Genomic DNA, 23,059 nt, shown 5'->3' with positions numbered 1-23,059 from the left:
CTCGTGGCGTCTTTATTAACAATTTTCGGCTTCGCCTCAAATTGTTACCCACGCCACTCACCTTTTTTGACCTCTTTTAACCACCAGTTGCATAAAATACTATTATACCTCATACTCAAAAGTCAGAAAATGTTGTTTTCGAGTAAAGTGACCTGATGCACAGATAATCTATAGATCAACATGACTGTGTCGTTTTCGCCTGATTACGTAAAGGTATACTTTAAAAATATTTTTGCTGTGTTTAGGTCATAATTATATATGGTAATATTTTATTTCGGTTAATTGGTCAGTACTTAATCATATTATAAAACAGACTTTAAAAAAGTGTCAAGTAGTTGTCTATTAAATACGTTGTCTAAAAATATCTCCTTTTTTAGTAGCCGATGGCCGACGATCGAGCGTTTCAGAGGATGACGCCAATGCAACACCCTCGACGGAACAAACTCGTAAGTACAACAAAATAAATATTTTCAAAACCTAGGAATTTGCTTCTAAAATTTGATCAAAGAAGAATATGGAGGATTACTTTCAAAATTACCCATATTTTAAAATTGGTGCCGTCCCCGTCCCGTGGTCCCCTGTGGTGACGGGTTAAGAATTTCACCACCCCCTTTCTTCCCGTAGAAGTCGAGTGTGGGATATTGGTTAAATAGTGGCGTAGGCGAAAGGTTGGCAACCTTTCACTGCAATGTCACAATTTGGATTTCTTTCAACACATTTTTGCCAAGAATGGCACTGAAACTTGAGTAGTTCATGTGCTCTGCCTTTATGGGATACAGACGTGATTATATGTATGTATGTTAAAAATAATTAGTGCCATCTAACCGGGTATCAACCAAAGCGCCATCAAACGAGCAAAAATCAAATCATTATTTATTACTTATACGGTATAGTATAACCTAACCACAAAATTAAAATTTTGAAAAAACTCCCGACCGCGACTTAGTGGACCGATTTTCATGAAACATAGCTAAGAACACTCCTGACTAACACAGCTTTTGAACAAAAAAAACTAAATCTAAATCGGTTTATCCGTTCGGGAGCTACGATGCTACAGACAGACAGCAAACACGTCAAACTTATAACACCCCGTCGTTTTTGCGTCGGGGTAGGGTTTGAGATCCGGATATCCGGATATCCGGATATCCGTTGAATTTGAGATCCGGATCCGAGGTCTCATAGGATCCGGATAAAACGGATAATACGGATCCGTTAAATATGGGTATCTATCCACGCCAGAAAGAATTTTCGAATGAAATTTATGAATTATTTCCTGTATTTTGTCGCCTAAAATGTTTATTCACATTTATTTAATTCGAATAGGTACTCCAGAATATCAAGCTAGGTTAGATTTGGTACATTACGCCATACGATGAATCCATAAAACGATATGTTAACAAACTAAATAAAATGAACAGTAAACCATTGTCTTGTACTTGTCTTATGTACAATAATGTGTTTACATACATACATACATACCATTATTTTTAAAACTGCTTTCGTTTCTAACTTAATGCATCCCACACCCACAGGAATAACGATAAATTATTAATTTTCTATAAAGCAGAAATGATTGCCATGGATGTTTTTAAGCTTAATGATGAATAAGAGATCATGGAAGTTATTAATATAATTATATACGTAATTATTTTATAAGCTGAATCCAGATCAAATTTTTTTTGTATTTAATAAGATAGGAGGCATACTAGCAGACAGGTCGCCTGATGGTAAGCGATCACTCCCACCTATGGACACCCAAAACACCAGAAGGATTGGAAGTGCGCTGCCAGCCTTAGAGCTTCACTGAAAAGCGACTGGCAAATATCAAATGAGATTTTGCATATAAGTTCAGAAAAACAATTGAAAATGGTACATGATAACTAAATATGTGTAACATATTTTACACGTCTAATATGTGTAACGCAATAAAATTATATTATTTTATCTTTTTTTCTACATATGCAATTTTGCATGGATGTATTTATTGGCTGTGGTTATGGATAGACGCCCCAGTAAAACGGAGGCATTAGTGAACAACACTAAATTACCCTGCATTAGCTTATGTATTTATGTTAAACATAAATATTAGCCTACTGTTTAATGTTATATGATGTACTGTACAATGGGAGTGACATTAATTGTGTCGCTTAACTTCAAGCTCGGGTAAATCCATTCTGCTTTTTCTGTATAATCATTCTTAAAACCGAATCGATTTACGCGAGTTTGAAGTCAAACGACACAATTGTATGTTAAAAGTTCGTCTAAAAAGTTAATGAAGCAATAATAGACTATATTTATGTGGTTTTGGGAATTTAAATTATTTTATTTCGGTAACAGCAGCTTTGATTTGACGAAACCCCTATAAAAAGTGCCCTTTTCAACACGGATCCGTTTTATCCGAAATATCCGGATATCCGGATCCGGCAAATCTTAAGATCCGAAATATCCGGATCCGAAAAATCGGCGGATCTTGCAAACCCTACGTCGGGGGTTAAAAATAGAGCGAAATAGCTAAAGCAAACCCTAAGATATAGGAAAAGAGCTATGATGATGATTTATTAGGTACTTATACGGTCTTATGCTCAGTGAGATTGAAAGAGCCTACTTGCCTCTTAGTCAAATCAGCTTCTTTTTAACATACATACATACAATCACGCCTGTATCCCATAAAGGGGTAGGCAGAGCACATGAAACTACTAAAGCTTCAGGGCCACTCTTGGCAAATAAGGGGTTAAAAGAAAACGAAACTGTGGCATTGCAGTGACAGGTTGCCAGCCTCTCGCCTACACCACAATTTAACCCATATCCCATAATCGCCTTCTACGACACCCACGGGAAGAAAGGGGGTGGTGAAATTCTTAGCCCGTCACCACACAGGTACTTCTTTTTAAGAACTGTGAAAACTAATTTCAGCGTCTTGCTAATATGAAATCGAATTGAGTGACGACACGGTAAACTCAGTTACTTCATATAATTTATTTCTTTTTGTAGCGCCAGAAGAGCCCAGTTTCTCGCGACAGAGCGGTATCGATGAAAAAACCGCCGTGGACCAACTGAGAGAGTATCTGACTTATGGAAACAGGCAGGAGGCTATCGGTGAGTATTTCATTTTATACTCTGTCAAACAAGTCTGTCAGTAAATAAGAACAAAGAAAACTATAGGTATCCTTTTCTCTAGCACCCTAAAGAAAAAGATGCATACAACGTGTTTCCGGTAACACTCAAAACCTCAGACACCCCAACTGATTTTTATTTTTTTAAACTCATCTAGAGTAGTCATCTTTTAATCTGATGGTTACTTTTTTTTTAAATTGAATTTTTAATTTTCTGTACAGCTCTACTTGACTTTTAGCTCTACACTCAATAAAATATAATTGCTAACTTCCACCATAAACAATAAAACTATTTATTTGTGTACGTTACTGCAACGACTTAAGGTTTACCAATAGATAGCTAAGATGTCACTGTGAAACACTTTAAAGCTTTGTCACAGTAAACTTCAAATTGGACGGGTAATCACAGTAAGCAAATTTAAACCCAATATTCAAAATGATAAGGTTGTAATTAGGTACGAGTTCAATTTGTTATGACTTATGATAAACATTAAGATTAAACTGACAAACAACGTCAAACTCGTAGCGGAAAAAATAATCGTCCAAGTAACCAGCCAGTATTAATACCTCCAAATACTGAAAAAGGTAAACAACCTCTAGCAATGCTATATACACAATGTTGTCTTACGAGTACAATAGAATAGGCACGTAAAAAATAACTAATAATACAAATTTAAACAAAAATATTACCCCCCCATCGAGATATAGCTCAATCGATTCTACTCTCGATTCTGAACAAACTGTTTTCAGGTTTTTAGTGTTAAGTGAAACACGGTGTATAGTTTTCTTTGTTCTTATTTACTGACAGACTTGTTTGACAGAGTATACTTTCATATACTTTAGGCACTGGTCCCACCAAAAGCGAGTAAGCGATGAGCTGGCGGCGACAGAAAGGAACAAAAAATAGTCACTCCCGTGTAAATAAAAGAGAACGAGCTATGTATAGTTTCATAATCTGCTGTCATCGCGTCTCTTTCTCCTACATATTATAATGCCACGTTTTTTTATGTATAGTGACAGACAATGATTCAAGTTTTCTTCTCTTGACTGGGTATAATGTATATAGTTCTACTGGTGAAATCCGATAAGTTGAGCGAACTGGTTTTTATTTAGTACAAGTATAAATGAATGAATGAACTCGCGGCCGCCGGCATGAACTTGTAGCGCGGCGATAGAATCGCGGAGTGAGCCGCCCCTGGTACAGGTCCATTGAGTTGTGTATTTCCTTCCAGAATGGGCCATGTCACACAACCTGTGGGGTCACGCGTTTCAGCTGTGCGCGCACGCGGACCGCCGCACACGCGCTGCGGTTGCCGCGCGTTTCGTAGCCGGCGTGCCAAGGAACGACCCGTTACATACTCTATACCACACGCTGGCTGGACGGCAACCGCCCGAGTCTGAGGTAAGTTCATACAGGACAGGTACTTCCATAAACATAGACACCAACGTACCTCACAATGGCTGGCTGGACGACAACCGCCCGAGTCTGAGGTAAGTTCATACAGGGCGGAGGTAAGATCACACAATACTGAAGTACGTTCATATATATAGGACTGAGTTACATCTATAGATACCGACGTGACTCGGCAGCGATCCGCTAGATTATACCACACGTTGACGGGATGACAACCGCCCGAGTCTGAAGTAAGTTCATACAGGGTTGAGTTACATCTGTAGATACCGAGCGTTACAGCACGTAATACATACACGATAATTTGTCAGTTATTGTTATTTATATATTTTTTCAGTGGGGTGACTGGCGTCCACATGCTGCCATCATTCTGTCTAACACATCATCGAAACCAGAAAACGAGACAAGGACACTCACGCAACTCGGTAAGTACTTTAATACTTACTTCAGACTAGGATCACATAATCAATATTAAATTAATGGTGGATGGTATCAACCAGGCATTATTTATATAGGATTTACAATCTCCATATTAAGAATCGTACCTCGTTGACATGTACCGTCAAACACTTGACAATTACTTTAATGTTATGATTAAGGTCCTTCCACACAAATTAATTCATTTATTATGTATGGAAACGAAAAAATTTTTTTTTTGGAATTTAGCAATAATGGTTAATATTGGCGGGTGCTGCCTCTGCGTGTGTCCCATGATACGGACAAGGGCAACATTCGCTCGGTGTACCCCTTACATTACATTAAAGTGTCAAAAGTTTAATCATGCATGTAAAACTATTTATTCCTGCTTGTTAAAGTCAACTTTTTATTTTTATTTTACTTTTATTATTTTTCGGAGCAAAGAATTCCGTAATAGCTATAAGTGGAAACTGTTTTGGCTTATGAGTTAACTATGTTTGTTTACCTTAATGTATTATTATGTGCTGTATGTTTCCCAAATAAATAAATAAAAAAAATTAAATTAAATTAAAAAATTCAAAGGGCCTCTACGCGTTGGCTTCGGCCCCGCGCACGCCTCCCAAAGGTCCGGAACACCATTGTTCCGTGATGGGAAAGACATGTTTAATATAATGGTTAATAAATTTAAAAATATTTTTTTTGGAATTTAACAGGGTGGTCCCTGATGAACCTAACTGCGTGTCGAATTTAACGAAAAAAAAACACGGTGTATATGTCTTTGCTAAAACTAACTTCACTTTCAGGAGACTCTCTCTCCGCCCGGGGCCTCCTATACTCCGCCCAATTCTGCTACATCTCCGCTCGCGTCCCGTTCTCCCGGCACCCGCTAGCCCCCTTCTCCGCTCCCCCCACCGTGCCGACCTCGCCCCCTCGCCTGGCGCTGCTCCTGGCCGACTCGAGAGCGGACTCGCTGAACCAACTGGCGACGAATGAGGCGATATTCGCCACGGAGATATACGAGTACGCGCTGTCGCTTAGTCAGGATTATTGTATTGCGGAGTTACAGGTTAGTACACACTTATATGGGCATATTTTTTTTTTTTCAAAGTTGTCTACCCCATTTTTTTGGATTTGGAAATCTTTATGTGGTTTTCACTCAGAATAGCGAGCTCTTTCAATCCTAATAGGAGAAAAAAAGTGTCCCGAAGTTTTTTCCCATTCCGTTACCATTTTTTCACACGTTTTGAATGGCGGTAACGGAATGGAAGGTTTGAAAAATGTATGTAAATCTTGGGACATTTTTTTCTCCTATCAAAATCGAGACCTCGCGATTTTGAGTATGAATCGCGTAAAAAACACCCATGTTACTGAAAAAGTGGAGTGGACAACTAAAAAAATGGCCCTTAAATGTCGAATTTACTAAGCTAAGTTGACAACGATTTTCCTGCCACACATTATATTATATAAATTATATTGCAATTGTTATTTTAAACAAATTATGACGTCTACAAATCTAAATTTGTCAAACAAAAGCGTGTTGCTATTACTACCTTGCACAGTAGATGATAAGGAAATATCGCTGAGTGCTTTTTCTCATTCGAATGTTAAAACTTATGATCTACTTATCATAGACTTACTACTAGTTCGATAATAACATGTTAGCTAGCGTCTACGTAACTTTTCATGCATCTCGCTCTTACTGCCAGTATTGCATATTACTGTAAGCTAGATAATGTATGTTTTTACTGCAAGACGATGGATGCTAATTACATATTCGACCGTAGCTTTAGAATAGATCTGTAGTTACACTCAATTCTGGTTTTTTATATGCAAATGTTCTACGGAAACGATTCTTAACAAATTCTTGTTATTTTCTTAATCAGATTCTATGATTGAATAAATTATTATTGTTTATTAAAATTTCAAATATATTTCAAGTGCAGAAAGCTGTATACACTGTACAGCAACCAATTGGAACCCTAGGCCACTCTACAGTCATGTCAAATGACAAGCAGTAAGAGATTTCTCACAATTAGATTTATAATGTCACTATGACATAGTTCTACAGGGTTCCAATTTGTTGACTGTACACTGATGGCTTTGGCTCAAGATCTATAAAGTCGCCGTCAATAGAATTTGTGAACAATGTAAACAAACCTTGTAGTCAAAATGTCTTTAATTTCCATTGTAACTCATCAGATACTGGCTAAATCCATGTGTTATTTAAACAATTCATATCACTTTATGATTTTACCCTTAAAATAATAAAATTGTGCTAGAATATTGATATTTTATAGAACGGTTTGTTTACATTGTTGACAATTTCCATTGACGGCGAGTTTACGAACTGACTGATCAGACTCAACGAACGGTGTTTTTCACTTTCACATTTTTAAGTTTTTATGTCATTTTTATGTCACAAGTATTGTTTCTTGCAACCCCATTTTTGCCAAGAGTGGCACTGAAACTTGAGTAGTTTTATGTGCTCTGCCTACCCCTTTATGACGTGATTGTATGTATGTATGTATGTACATTTTTAAGCCTGTCGCGAGGTCTGTTCACAGAGTTAATTTTACTCTAAATTGTACAGTGACTGATTTTCTATTTGTTTATCATTGCCATATTTTCAGCAAAAATATCTGAGCATAGCGAATTATTCATGCTTTTCATCCCCGATATTTATTAAATATTCAAAAATGAAAAGAACTTGTGTACATAATTAGTTCCTTCTTTTCTGGCATTTTACTTTGCTCTGTCTATTTTCCTTATTGTAAGTATGTATGTGTGAAAGGACATCATCTAAAAAGTTTCCCTGTGAGTTTGCTCAAAATTTGCAAACGCATACATTTGATGTCTAATTTTAAATTAAATTGACTGATGATGCATTGCGAATGTATTATTATACTTTTATATTATTTCGACGCCTATCTTAGTCTCAAAGACAGTACTTAATTTAACCGTTTCAACTCTTAACTGTTTTAGTTTAAGTGTTTTGGCGTACTTTGCAAAAGTAACCTTCGACATTTTTAGTATAGTTTGTATTTGCAAGCGCATACAAGAGATAAAGTCTTGTGCGTGGCGCTCTTGAGTGTGGCAGATAGCGTACTAGGGTGAATCAACTTTTTCTTGCCCGTTATTGCCATGCTTACGGTCTCCTGAGTCACGCTGGTTTTATGCAAAATTATGCTACTTAAACTATGCAAACATGCAGTTTTCTAATGTTAACAAGACCTGTCCTTAATTTGCCACCTACAGACATGGATTACATGCATGCTTGCATAATTTTGCATAAAACCAGCGTGACTCAGGGGACCGTAACCATGGCAATAACAGGCAAGAAAAAGTTGATTCACCCACTAAATGTTTATTAATGATTATGACTAATAATATGTGTTGCAGGGCGATATTTTCTATTATGTTTTATTTATAAAGTGTTATTAGGTACAAAGGTTTTACTCTATAGCAAAATTCATAAAAGTATTCTTTAATTCGCTATAACTGAATTACCCGCAGTTTTAAAATCTACACTTATTACCAGAGGGCGGAATTGCTCATGGCAAAAATCAAACGTCAATAGAGTTGGAATGTTAAATTTTATCGACATTTTCAGCTATCGATAAATTCAGTCTCCTTTTACATTTCTGAATTTAAACCTCTTTGATTAGCTATTCGACCATTTGATTTTGACCTCTTTGATTAGATTAAAAGTAAATTGTATGACATATAATTACAATTACCATTTCTGTCACTAGTCCTTTTGAAACTAATTCACGTTTGAAAAAAATGGTTAATCCAAAACGAAAAACAGTCAACAAATGGATAAAGAAGTATCCTTGTCGTACTTACGTCGAAAACAACTCAACAATATACTGATAATTTCAGTGTTATCGATAGTCGATAGAATTTAACGTTCCAACTCTATTGACGTTTGATTTTTGCCATGAGCAATTCCGCCCTCTGCTTATTACGGCTTAAAATCGATTGATCATACAATCTAGACACCGCATAACCTTCGATATTCCAGGCATACAAATTCCTCCTGGCGTGCCGTCTAGTGGACGCCGGCGAGTACGAACGCGCGTTAGCGTACACAGAGGCCCTGGCACGCGCTGTGACGCGTACGCCGCGCGACTACCCTCAGCAGCTAGTGGCCCAGTTGTACCAATTGGCTGACAGGTTGGTTTTATAATACATAGCGTCACTACTTTGAAAAAATCTCGTATCTCACGCCGCTCCTCAAAGTTAAAACGCAGTAAGTCTATATGCATTCCATACATACTTACTACAATTTTCTTTTCATTGACAGACGAAGATACAAGTTTTTTTTAAAGTAATGACGATATTCCCTCAGCGTGGACGGTATAGGCTACTTGACCCTTTTTTAAAGTCTGTCTTACATGATTAAGTACTGTCCAATTAACCGAAATAAAATATTACCATATTTTATTATGAACTAAAAACAGAAAAAAAATATTTTTAAAGTATACTTTTACGTAATCAGGTGAAAACAACACAGTCATGTTAACCTATAGATTATCTGTGCATCAAGCCATTCTACTCGAAAACAACATTTTCTGACTTTTAAGTATGAGGCATAAAGTTTATTATGTCAGTCATTGTTTTGACATGAAGTAAGTTCGAATTCGATGACGTCACTACATCGCTGACAGCGTTTTCGGTGGCCAAAGTAAAAAGAAAATTACACAGATTTTTAATCGAAAATAAGTAGTCATCATGCACTTTTAATATCCAAAATCTATAGATATTGGTATTTTTATGTCAAATACTACAGAAAACAGTCATTTATTGTGCCAAATTCGATTTTAGTCTAGTAGCCTATTAGACAATTTTCCAAACAAGACCATAAAAAATCAATGATCAGGGTTAGATTCAGAATTTTACTTAATGCATTCATTGCCATTCTGCTAAACAAGACTGCGCGACCAGAAATATATGACTGCGCGCCATGTTGCGGAATATCATTAGAACTATTTACTTCATACTACCAAAGAGGATGGAGTTTCTAGAGAGGTACTGCCAAAGAAAAATGTGTAGTCACAGTGCATAGACAGCCATCTATCGACACAGGTTTAAAACTTTTGAACCTCAGTTTTGACAATTTGGCCCATATTCTTAGCTTGATCTGCGTTAAAATGTCCAATATCATTATTAGCGCCATTTAGCCGAGAGTCCCCCAAAGGTGTATCGCCATCTAGCCCACCGTACCTTTTTCTCTCTGGTTCCGAGGTACGTTTTTTTCTTAGACTTTATCTGTCTATACGGAGTTACATAAGTATGTCTTTGATACTACACTGAACTGTCACCGCAAACATCAGAATAACAGCGCCCTCTTGACAATAGTCATATATTTCTGGTCAGGGTTTATAAGATCTGATACTTGGGTACAGTTATACAACACTGAGTATAATACCTCGATCTGAATTTTAGCGTAGCCTGGGCACTTTAGCATGTACTAATTGAAATACTATTTATCCTATAAAACTCCCGTGAGACTCAAACATATTTTAAAAAATATTTTAAGCGGGTTACTCACGTGTTAAGTCGATATAACCAAGGGCGGCTCACTCCGCGATTCTATCGCCGCGCTACAAGTACATGCCGGCGGCCGCGAGTTCGCGGCCTAATCAGGGGTGGCGCGCGTTCTCACGGAACGCACGCTCGCACCTTCTAATGTTACATTACATCGCGAGTTTTTTTTAAGGTTCATATGCGATGCCCGCGTGTGGAATGGCTAATAATGCATAGTTAAATAGATATCATGAATAAAATAAATACCATAGGACATTTTTAAACAGATCTACTACTGATTAACTCCCCCAAAAAGATTCAATGAGGCTTGTGATGTTGGAACTCAAACTAAAATATATAAATACTATATATATACCTAGAAAGTACCTAAGACTTGAATATAATAGTATAACATTTTATCTGAGTATTAATTCGTTTTAGTCCAAAGGCAACCCTATCGCCGGGCGCCGCGCACGTGCGGCTCGTTTCTTTGTTAGAATTTTGTAGGCATTTAAAAAGGCGGCATGTCGTGAACATCAAAGCAGTGGGCCTTCTGTACTTGTACTATTATATATTCTGTGATATAACGTTCGACATGTTCCGATCCATTCTACTCTTGAGAAAGATCCTAAACATGTCGAACGTTATATCGACTTAACACGTGAGTAACCCGCTTAAAATATTTTTAAATACTATTTATCCTGCCAACCAACTTTTTTAATCAACCAATATTTATTACACTTACAGGCTCAAATACCACGATCCAGCTCTAAACGAGGACCCACCCCTAGTGGAAGAAGGTGAACAGAGCGAACCGTCCCCAAGGCACCAGCAATGGCTGGAGGACGTCGCTGGGGTGGCACAAGTTTTAGAGGTAACTATAGTTATGTTGACAGTATACTAAGAAGGACTATCGTACAGTATGGCCACTCCCTGCTTCCTACTGAAAGTGCCGCCCACCCGCTCTCGGGTACTTCAATCACCGCCTGTACCACGCGACCAGTCGACCTGCCTTGTTTCACTCGTACAAGCATGGTACGCGTTTGCCTACACGAGCTTAGGGCCAGTTGCATCAACCACATTTGACAGACACATCATCGTCACGCAGCAGACGTCTATAGAACTTCCCATACAATAAAATTTAACGAACGCTTTAACGGTGACAGACGGTTTGATGCACCCGGCCCTTAGACTGTGTGCATAAGAACGCGCTTCTTTCGTATATTTGATAGCTATTGTCCGAGGTGTAGCTATGTTCACAGTACAATGTAGTATGGCATACGCATCTGGGGCAAAGATGCATTAGAGAGTCTTTCTAAATCTGAGTGATATTTATACCTAAGTGGCTATAAACCAAGACCCACCTCTAATAGAAGAAGGTGAACAGAGGGAACCGTCCCCAAGGCACCAGCAATGGCTGGAAGACGTCGCTGGGGTGGCACAAGTTTTAGAGGTAGCAATAGTTACGTTCACAGTATATTAAGAAGGTCTATCGTACAGTATGGCCACTCCCTGCTTCCCACTGAAAGTGCCGCCTGTACGACGCGACCAGTCGACCTGCCTTATTTCACTCGTACAAGCATGGTACGCGTTCGCCTACACGAGCTTAGACCGTGTGTAGGAAAGCGCTTCTTTCATATATTTGATCGCTAGTGTCCGAGGTGTAGCTATGTGTATTTCTGACTGATATAATGTGGTACCTATTATTATACTAATACTTAAAGTTAATAGTATGAAATAACAACATCTTACCTTGGACGATGTCGAGTAACATTTGTAGCATTTATAGTAATTTTGTTCAACTACGTACTTTCGCGTCGCCGCAGCGGAGAGTAAACTCGCCGTCAATGGAAATTGTCAACAATGTAAACAAACCGTTCTATAAAATATCAATATTCTAGCACAATTTTATTATTTTAAGGGTAAAATCATAAAGTGATATGAATTGTTTAAATAACACATGGATTTAGCCAGTATCTGATGAGTTACAATAGAAATTAAAGACATTTTGACTACAAGGTTTGTTTACATTGTTCACAAATTCTATTGACGGCGACTTTAACTACCTGATTTTTTTTTCATTCCAACCCCAACGTGTGATATATTGTTGGATAGGTATTTAAAAATGAATAAGGGTTTACTAAGATCGTTTTTTGATAATATTAATATTTTCGGAAATATTCGCTCCTAAAGGAAAAAAAGTGCGTCCCCTCCCCCCTCTAACTTTTGAACCATATATTTAAAAAATATGAAAAAAATCACAATAGTAGAACTTTATAAAGACTTTCTAGGAAAATTGTTTTGAACTTGATAGGTTCAGTAGTTTTTGAGAAAAATACAGAAAACTACGGAACCCTACACTGAGCGTGGCCCGACACGCTCTTGGCCGGTTTTTTTTTGTTTCGTAAGACTTATTAGCAAGATTAAGTTATGTAACCTAAGGTCACCTTTTACCTTGTCACAGGCGGAGGCGGAAGCGTCAAAACAAGCGACTCCCGTCCACCAACCGCCGCCCGTAGAAATGTACGCGCCAACGCAGTACACCTGGGAACAGACGGCGCAGCCGCCCGAACTCTATAACACGGTAAGTTTGTAAAGTAAAAGGGTGAAGGGTAATAAAACTATTTTCACCACACCAACTGGTAAAGGCTCTCTTTGCTATTCGAAAACAGATAGCAAAATTGCATTTTATCCACAAGGGTGCAAAGTAATTTCTTACAAATTTTAACTTGATGTATTAGGCTGGGTGGTTGATTATTCATATTCATATTCATATTCATTTATTCATAAAATTAACAATTTTACATGTCAAAGTTAAAGTTAAATTATCATAATTAGGGTACAAAACACTATTACATTTTAAAAATAGAAAATACTCTCAAATAAATTCAATAATTAATTAAAAAAAAAGAAATAGATGTTGAACAATAATTACACATTAAATTGCATTATTATTATAATATTCTGAGATGTCATAAAAAGCATTAATAGTCAGCCATTTCCTTAATTTACTATAAAATGTGGCTTCATTTTTATGATTTTTATGATTACACCTATAAATGATAATTTTGAATCATAAATATTTAATAAATTGATGGATTTAATTTAATTTGATGTTTTCAGTCAGTATTTTGTTTCCGGTTGGTGTGGTGAAAAATTTTGTGTTTTACTCGGTGGCAAAGTTTGTTTAACCTTCGTGCCTTGAAACCCTCGCAACGCTCAAGATTCCACTTTTTGAATCACTCGCTAGGCTCGCGGTTCAATATTGGCATCTTTCGCTAGCTCGGATGTCAATATCGGCACGTGCGGTTAAACAACAACTTTGCCCCCTTGTAAAACAGATAACTATTAATCTAATTAATTAGTTATTATTCCGAGCTCATATAACCCGGCAACCTTCTAATAATAAATGAACAGTATGTTTTGGGCGAACTGACTCCATCGTAGGCCACGTCTATGCCTTTGTCTAGTCTGTGGCCAAGAGTAAGAGCCCATTTAAAATAAAAAAAAATTGGTCTTGATGTGTCTATGATATGTTTAGATCATTTCTGTTATATACTACTTGACGACGCAAAAACGACGGGGTGTTATAAGTTGACGTGTCTGTCTGTCAGTGGCACCGTAGCTCCCGAAAGGAAAAAACGATATAATAACCTAACCACGAACTTTGAATCGTTTCTTCAATTCGGGAGCTACGATGCCACAGACAGACACGTGAAACTTGTAACACCCCGTCGTTTTTGCGTCGGGAGTTAAAAAAAAACTTACGTTTTATTTATCTATCTAAGTATGTATATCGTCGCTTAGCACCCATAGTACAAGCTTTGCTTAGTTTGGGGCTAAGTTGATCTGTGTAAGGTGTCCCCGATATTTATTTATTTTATTTATTTTATTTGCACAGCAACCGTTACAATCAGCGTACCCCGAGCCCTACCAACCCGAGCCGTACCAACCGGAGCCCTACCAGCCCGAGGAGCCGTTCTACCCGCGCCAGCAATCGACGGAGTACGCGGACCCCGAGTACTGGCCGCAGGAACAGTACCAGTACGAGGTAAGTTGCTAAAGTGTACAGAATACGATCCTTCGGGTCGGTTGCACCCAAACCGTCTGTTACCGAATGAGGAGGCACACTGAAAACTGAAAGGTTATCACAGATGGCGCCACTTTAAGTAGTTTTTTGCACAGATGGAATAATACTGCTTTTTACTTGTGTAGCTTAAAGACTTCAAACTTGGGTATAGTACATTGTGCAACAAGGGAAGGAAGTTGAATATTACCAACGAGAGTAAAAATCGCGACGGCTTGCTGGAGCAATTTAAAGACTCGAGTTAGTGATATTCATACTCCCCGAGATAGATGTAAAAAAGTTAAGTACGGTACCAGAAATTTCATTATTCCCTTGGGAGAACGATTTTTCTATAACTCACGCTCCGCCTGCGTGCAATAGCACATTTAAAGTGCGGGTGTGATGAAAAATCTATTCTGCTTTAAGGTTGATTATATTAAAATACATATTATGTCCTGAAAGATAATCAACCTTATTGCAGAATGGATTTACCCAAGTTTAAAGTTAAGCGCCACATTTTATCTGTAGGTTTTTAACCCCCGACGCAAAAACGACGGGGTGATATAAGTTTGACGTGTCTGTATGTCTGTCTGTGTGTATCTGTCTGTGGCATATATAAAGGTGAGTTAGTCGGGAGTGTTCTTAGCCATGTTTCATGAAAATCGGTTCACTAAGTCGGGGTTTTTTTCAAAATTTTAATTTTGTTAGGTTATTGTTAAATAACCATAACACATTTACCGGACCGTGCCAATGTCATATCACACGTGAGAGCGAGAAGATATTACGTCTCCCTCTCACACATGAAATAACGTTTACCGGTAATGTGTGGGGCTATTACGCCTAGTGACGAGTGAATGACAGTGACATACCTACTTACACAGGCGCCACCTGGTGGGATGAAATGTCAGTGTGCCTCCTCATTTATACTCTGTACTTTTAGGCATTTAAAAAAGGTTAACTAATAATTTGTTCAGGTACAGTCAACCAATTGGTACCCTAGCTAGGCCACTCTACAACCATGTCAAAATGAGTAAGAGATTTCTCAATCTGATCTATAACGTCACTATGACATAGTTCTACAGTGGCCTAAGGTTCCAATAGGCTAGTTTCCTACTAGTCAAATCAGCTTCTTTTTAAGAACTGTCAAAACGATTTGCTAGTATGGAATTAATATGAAATACTGAGCAGTGACGTCACGGTCAATTCATTTACTTTTTATCTTTCTCTTTGACTTATTAAATAGAAATTTTGTTGAAATACAACTACTGTCCATATATTTATTCAAATTTTGTGGAGCTTTATTTCGTGCAGTGCATAAAATATTTTATTTTAAGTATAGGAAACTAGCCTATTGGTTGACTGTACAGGGTAGTTACATTTGTCGGTTAACAAACCTGTGATGTGTTAACTGTGTTTGATGCAACCGGTCCTTAGATACAAAACTTCGCGAGCCCTTTCTGCCCTTTAGTCGAACTCAATATGTAATAGTAGTACTCAATATGTATTTTTGCTTTTCATATACAATATGTTATAGTCTCAAATATAAAATAAATATCCTGTATTGCAAATTTGGTGTTGGTTTGCTATTCCCAGTCAATCACATACATTACATGGATATTTTACATAAGGTACAGCGGGGCAAATCCCGACTGGGGGACAATTGTAACTGATCCATTTTTTCCATTATTACACTATGATGTTGAGCTCGTATCCACTGAACACGCCTACCATATATAACCAGTGGACATTCTATTTAATAATGCAATTGTAAAACATAGAAGAAATGGACCAGTTCCATTTGCCCCCCAGTCAAGATTTGTCCCGCTGTACCTTAAAAATAGTTTAAGAACATACCGTAAAACCACCCGGTATACTATTGCATTGACGATGTCAAAATCATTGCTAACTCACCTTGGACTAACGATGTATAGTTGAATTTACAACTACAACTTATTGCTGCAAGTTAAACAAAGTTATATGCAAGAAAGAGATGCAGATATTTGCCACTCACTCTTACCCCACACCATAGGAAAGATGCAAGTTCCTACGCATATAGTCTAAGATCGTCTAGGCGAACGTGTACAGTCGACCAAAAATGTAGTGGTCACACCTTGGACACTGGCGATCATATGAAAGAGGCGCGTTCCTAGCACACATTCTAAGCTCGTGTAGGTGAACGCGTACCATGCTTGTATGAGTGAGATAAGACAGGTCGACTGGTCGCGTGGTACAGTCGGTAACTGTGAGGTAACCGAGAGGGGGTAGGCGGCACTTTCAGCGGGGAGCGAGAGTGGCCATTCTGCACGATAGTACTGTGCTTACCCATAGTTGCATCTCAAAACTTGCAGGAGTAAATTCAGTTTTAATTTCTAACCTCTTGGCACAGTATAATAAAGAGTACTATCGTACAGTATGGCCACTCCCGCCCCCGCTGAAAGTTCCGCCCACCCCCTCTCGGTTACCTCACAGTTACCGCCTGTCAAAAACACGAACAGTCGACCTGTCATATTTCACTCATACAAGCATAGTACGCGTTCACCTACACGAGCTTAGAGTGTGTGCTAGGAATGCGCGTCTTTCAATATATTTGATCGTCAGTGTCCGAGGTGTGCTCTTGGTGACACGTCGTTAATACTTTATAGTTGGTTTTACGGTATTACAGCCTGACCAGAAATATATGACTATTGTCAGGAGGGCGCTGTTATTCCGATGTATGAAGTGACAGTTCAGTTTAGTATGAAGAAAATAGTTCTAATGAAATTCCGCAAGATGGCGCCTAGTCATATATTTCTGATCACGCTTTATATATGTAAATATTTCCCAAAATAGTAATCCATTCCATGTTTCATGCCGCCAGGAGGACAAGGTATAAACACAATTATTATTGCGCGAATGCTTAACGCCCCACCCACGGCATTGGTCTAAGCGCGACAGTGAGCGGCGGCCATACATTGGAGCGAGACACAGCGATGGGACTTTTCATTCGCACGTATGGCTGCCGCTCACCGCTGTCGCGCTTACCAATGTCGTGGCTGAGCTGTAACACCAAGTAACTTTTAGCTCTCAAGTACATTATTTTGAAGCTTGCGTTACACACACAACACAGCACTTACACAACATTACACACTACGTAAACTTGTAATATGAAGCCTGGCCACGACATTGGTCTATGGCCATTTATTTTCTAAATGCTAAGATTTAAGTATCGTAACTAATAATAGGTACATACCTATATGTATAGGCGGATAAGAGGCTTATATGTGACATTATATAATGTCTATTTAGCGAGAGGTTTTGGTTATAATTTATAATTACTAACCAAACATTATTGAGATTATGATATGCATATTTTCTAAATAAAAATCCACTAAGCTTCATGATGATAATTGATAGCCAACGGCAGAATCGCAAGATGTCGATTATTATATCCACATTGAAATATTAGTGACAGTCATAGATGACTAAGTACGGGAAGAGTTGGAACTCCATACATCAGTAAATGCGGGTTATTTGTATAGGCATAGTTAAGTGACATCTAGCGACAATCACGCGTCAACAGCGTGAATTATCAGTACCACTACTCGATACTAGGTGGCAACTGTGTCTCGTCTGCCAAAAATGTAATATTAGAACAGTTTACAACTTATATTACAAGCAGAAGGAATTGAAAACAGAATACTGATTAATACTATTGTAATATTAGCTAAAACTTGGTGATTATTAGACTTTTCGTTCGCGACGTGTATTGACAAGTAGCAGTACTGATAATTTGCGCTAGTTGACGCGTGATTGTCGCTAGATGTCACTTAACTATACCTATACAAATAACCCGCATTTACTCTTCCCTTACTTGTTCCTCTATGGTGATGATAGATCGTTAAACAGTGATATCTAAACTAATCCTTTTAGCTTTCCGACAGTTTTGGCTTTCTACTACAGACCAACACAATTAAATCTCATTCAAAAAGGGAATTTTACTCAAAAAACCTTGCACAGCGTAAAGCAGTAAACTTTCATGTATTTATCTAATAAACTGTGAACATTTTTCAAAAAAACGAATTAACAGAATAGTTTATGAAAGTATACTCTATGGTTTACAGTTTGCGCTTGTGCTGCCCTCTGACAACATAACGTTGCAGTATTACTCCCCATTAGCTTCACACATATTATATACCGAAACATCATTACATATCACTTTGAAGTTTTACGAACAGCTAAAATGGCCATATTTAAAATGCATTTATTTATCTGACGAATTGTTATAATGTAATCATACATTTGTAATTAGATAAGTAAATAACGGGATATTTGTCAATAAACCGCAAATTATTATTTTCATCACATTTGCTGTTTAAAGGTATCATTACGTCTACGTGTACTGAAGCATAATGTACTATTTTATTCCCAAGGGAATAATGGATTTAGTTTTAAAAATGAATACAATCCGTACAATACTTCAGGCAAAGGATCTGGTCACACTACTGGTCGCAACGCCGCCGGTTGAAGGTTTTGCCTTATAACTGTTTCCTCTGTATTTTTCTCTCAAATGTGATGAAAAACATTGTGTGTAACTCGGGGAGTATGAATATTACTAACTCGAGTCTTTAAATCGCTCCGGCAAGCCGTCGCGATTTAACTTACTCTCGTTAGTAATATTCAACTTCCTCCCCTTGTTGCACAATGTACTATTATTATTTATACTTACTTACTTCGCTGGTGCGATAACCCAAAATGAGTTTTGGCCTCCAACACAAGAGCTCGCCACTTTCCTAGGTCTTGAGCGGTATCGCGCCAAATTTATCATTTATACAAAGTAATTTTCTAACATATTAAATGTTATACAAAACTAGCTACAGTCAGTCATACAATCAAATAAAAACTGATTGTATTTTAACCCCCATAAGGGCATTTTCAAAATTTGGGACCCCCCAATTAGCGTAAGTTGTTAACAAAAATTAACTCACTGTCAGTTTTGTGACGATAATTAAGCATGAAATTTCAATAAAAATATTGTTTTTGTGTTAATTACATAAACTTTAAGCGGTAATCTACATTAAGAATGTGAAAAAAATAATTTTTTAGACAGATTTTATGCTTAGTTGTCACAAAACTGACAGCGAGTTAATTTTTGTGAACAACTTTTGCTAATTGGGAGGACCCAAATTCTGAAAAAGCCCTTAATCATAAACTTTCACTAAAGTTATCAAGCCGATAAAGTTCGTTTGTCCCTTTCCGACGTATTGGTCTGATAAAAAGGGACAAACGAACTTTATCGGCTTGTTAACTTTAGTGTACGTTTATGAATAAGGAGGTAAGTCGTTTTGTATGAAACTAGCGCTTATAAGCGCTTTCTAACGACGTAAAAGCAACATGCAGTGTTTAAAATATCATAATTGTCATTAACAAAAGAGTATTTTATCAAAGCATATTGTGTTTTCACTGTAGAATACATGGAAAGAACATGTCTAATCTTATAACATTTACAGTAATTTCGATTCCGTTCACAATCGGTTATTTCTTCTTCAAACCATAGAGTTCCGTAGTTTCAGATAAAAATTTCATATATTATCGAGTAAAAAACCCTTTTTAGGATATAGATAGACATATCCTGTCCGTATACCTTTACATTTTCAAGTTTATTGTGATAAAAATAATAAGTATAGGCACTTCAACTTTTGCAATTATTTTAGTTGTGCGGCATATTGACATAAATCCCATGTCCCGATCTCGTAAGGGCTAATGTACCTAATCAGTTACTTATAGTAAAAATTAAAAAGTTTAATCTCTAGTCATTTATAAGGCACTTGTTCTTGGATCACGTTAATACCAACATTTAGAAAGAAAGAAGAGAAAGAGACAGAGTAAGAGAGTGTCATAGTATACTCATATTTCCATAGAGTTAATGATGTCATTCCCACATTTTACTCAGATTAGCTTGATCCAATACTAAAGCCAAGTTGGTGCAAACTTACCGCGGTCACAGTGAGATTCCCAATTCAAAAATGTACAGTCAAACAATTAGGATCCTACGCCACTCTAGAACCCTGCCGTATTGACACCGTGCTTTATTTGCTACAGCAGTCACATTGACTTTTACTTTGAAAGGGTTCTAGCTACCTAGGATTCAGATTAGTTGACTGTATAGCCCTTACGAGTGAACGAAACCTTATAAAACTGTTTGTGTTGGGTGTCGCCGCCGCAGCCGCGCGTAAGTACCCGCCGCGCCCCTACCGCCCGCGTCCCGCCCCGCACACTACACACGCTCCCCGCCTTCGACGAGTCGCTAGAGATGATCGAGTACCACCGCTCGCCAGGCCTCCGCAAACGCATACACCCCAAAAACAAAACCGTCAATGTAGGCTTCCAAGAACTGAGAACATCCCCCGGCCGAATGAGAACCATATCACGCGGCAGCACAGACTCGAGCGATAGCAAAAAGAAACCCCTATCAGACTTAGATATACAGATAGCTCACAGCCCGCAACTAGGCCTCTCAGCAAACGAACCTACAAAGTCACAAATGTTCGAAGCGAATAGACGCGGACGGTACGGCAAAGTCATAAGCAACACTGTCGACACTTGGGCCAGGCAGACCATACACGTTCGCGACGGCACGTACAAACCTCTCATATTCGGCGGGACTTATCCTATCGAAGTACCCGCTTCGCCCGAAGAAAAAGTAGTCAAAAAACCTATCGCTGAAGTAAAAGCTACCATAGACCAAGCGACACATAGACGAGAGTTAAAGAAAACTATAGAACGCAGCTTAGATAGGTTCGAAGCGATTCTAGCAAAAAGAGACCCGACTACAAAGCGACAGGCGTTTTCCAAACGCGTTGTCAACACTTTCGATATAGATGTGCCGGTCAACGTTGGCGAAACCAGAGATGTATTGAAAGATAAAGATGCGAGGTATTATGTGTCGGGACCGAAGACTTTCAATATTGATGAACCTGTGGCGTTCATATAAGTAACTTACGGAAAAGTTGCGAAATAATGATGATATTACTGCTAGTACCTGTAGATAACGCTTTAAATTTGGTATGAGTTGATAAAAAATGTTTTATTTTTTATAATGGTCAAAATAAATGTGTGTTGCTAAAAGAATCTCCGTTCGTTGTAAGAATGTGTTGCATAATTTGTTTTTATGAACGTACTTCAAGTTGATTAGTTATAAAATAAGATGATAAAAGTACAGAGAATTAAAATCTCAGGTCCTCCCATAGGCACTGGTTTCACCATAAACGAGTAAGCGATGAGTTATCGGCTATAGAAACGAACAAAAGATACTCGCTCCCGTGTAAATATGTAGTTGGGTGAATCAACTTTCTCTTGCCTGTTATTGCCATGGTTACGGTCCCCAGAGTCACGCTGGTTTTATGCAAAATTATGCTACTTGAACTATGCAAACATGCATTTTTCTGGTGTTAACAAGCTCTTATTTGCCACCTACAAACATGGACTACATGCATGCTTGCATAATTTCAGTAGCATAATTTTGCATAATAATAGAATATTGTTTTGTTTCTCGTCTCCTTTTAATCTGTTTTTACTATTTATGTGCTATACCTATTGTTTTTATTTTTTAGTTTCACAGTGCCTTGGTTTTACTGTTATGCTGTGTAACTTATTTGAATAATAAATAAATAAATAATACCAACGTGACTCAGGGGACCGTAACCATGGCAATAACAGGCAAGAAAAAGTTGGTTCACCCAGTTATAGTTCATCGCTCAGCGACGAATTATAACTCGCTCGCGCTATCGTCGCGTCTCTTTTATTTACACGGGAGCGAGTATCTTTTGTTTCGTTTCTCACGCTTATTCGCTTTGGGTGTGACCAGTCCCATAAAATAGTGTATACTAATGTTTACGTTGTTGAAATTTTTGTAAACGTTTTTACCATACAGTTCATAACTATATAAGCTTTTTATAGAAAATATACTTTAGTCAGTGTAGAAAAAATGAGATTTTATTCAAAAATATTGAAATGTTAGACTAGTTTTACTATATCTAACTTCTCGTAAATTATAAACGTAGTCACAAATAGTAAAGAAAACTAATAGTACAATAGTTCTAAAAATAAAAGTAAAGTACGAAATGCATAATGTTACGTATGAAGATAATTATTCTAAATTTTCTGATAAGGTACAGGGGGGAATTTGGACTGTCGGGTAATTTAAACTAATCAATATAATTTTTCCCTCACTAGCTCGGAAACACGTGTTTTGTCCTAATTGCTATCTATAATTGCTATCGCGCACACAACACGTAATAAGTCCCACAACAAGATAGTTGTAACCGGTCGATAAGCGTTATGCGCACCGATCTACCTCCGACATAAAATACGCCTTACCCTCATTACCTACTGTTAAAATGATGATACGTAGATTTAAATTTACAAATGCTTTCTTAATAGATAAAAATGTTATTTTCATGTTAAGAAATTATTAGCACTTAGTTCTCTGCATGTTACTGTGTAAGTTACTTTAAAATTTACTTTGTATTTCTCATGTCAAGTGAA

General features: G+C 37.7%; 1 protein-coding gene across 8 annotated transcripts in view; it reads left to right on the top strand.

The window, feature by feature from the left end:
- LOC125240746 (protein transport protein Sec16A) overlaps nucleotides 1-23,059 on the top strand; it is an 87,147-nt gene that overhangs the window by 42,531 nt on the left and 21,557 nt on the right. For 3 of the 8 annotated variants that reach the window (XM_048148796.1, XM_048148797.1, XM_048148793.1), the window contains 11 exons: nucleotides 378-446; nucleotides 2,992-3,096; nucleotides 4,346-4,515; nucleotides 4,862-4,949; nucleotides 5,745-6,007; nucleotides 8,966-9,117; nucleotides 11,218-11,344; nucleotides 12,935-13,054; nucleotides 14,372-14,521; nucleotides 17,394-17,402; nucleotides 20,739-21,882. In XM_048148796.1, coding sequence (XP_048004753.1) covers nucleotides 378-446; nucleotides 2,992-3,096; nucleotides 4,346-4,515; nucleotides 4,862-4,949; nucleotides 5,745-6,007; nucleotides 8,966-9,117; nucleotides 11,218-11,344; nucleotides 12,935-13,054; nucleotides 14,372-14,521; nucleotides 17,394-17,402; nucleotides 20,739-21,506 — 2,021 coding nt within the window. In that variant the 3' untranslated portion in view covers nucleotides 21,507-21,882. Of the gene's footprint in view, nucleotides 1-377; nucleotides 447-2,991; nucleotides 3,097-4,345; nucleotides 4,516-4,861; nucleotides 4,950-5,744; nucleotides 6,008-8,965; nucleotides 9,118-11,217; nucleotides 11,345-12,934; nucleotides 13,055-14,371; nucleotides 14,522-17,365; nucleotides 17,403-20,738; nucleotides 21,883-23,059 lie in introns of those variants that run through there. The other 5 variants (XM_048148794.1, XM_048148798.1, XM_048148795.1 and 2 more) reach the window with 5 other exon arrangements.

The sequence above is a fragment of the Leguminivora glycinivorella genome, chromosome Z, assembly GCF_023078275.1.
Source record: "Leguminivora glycinivorella isolate SPB_JAAS2020 chromosome Z, LegGlyc_1.1, whole genome shotgun sequence".
NCBI classification, from domain to species: domain Eukaryota; kingdom Metazoa; phylum Arthropoda; class Insecta; order Lepidoptera; family Tortricidae; genus Leguminivora; species Leguminivora glycinivorella.
The sequence above is the reverse complement of the archived record's forward strand: the minus strand, read 5'-3'. Positions and strand labels throughout refer to the sequence as shown.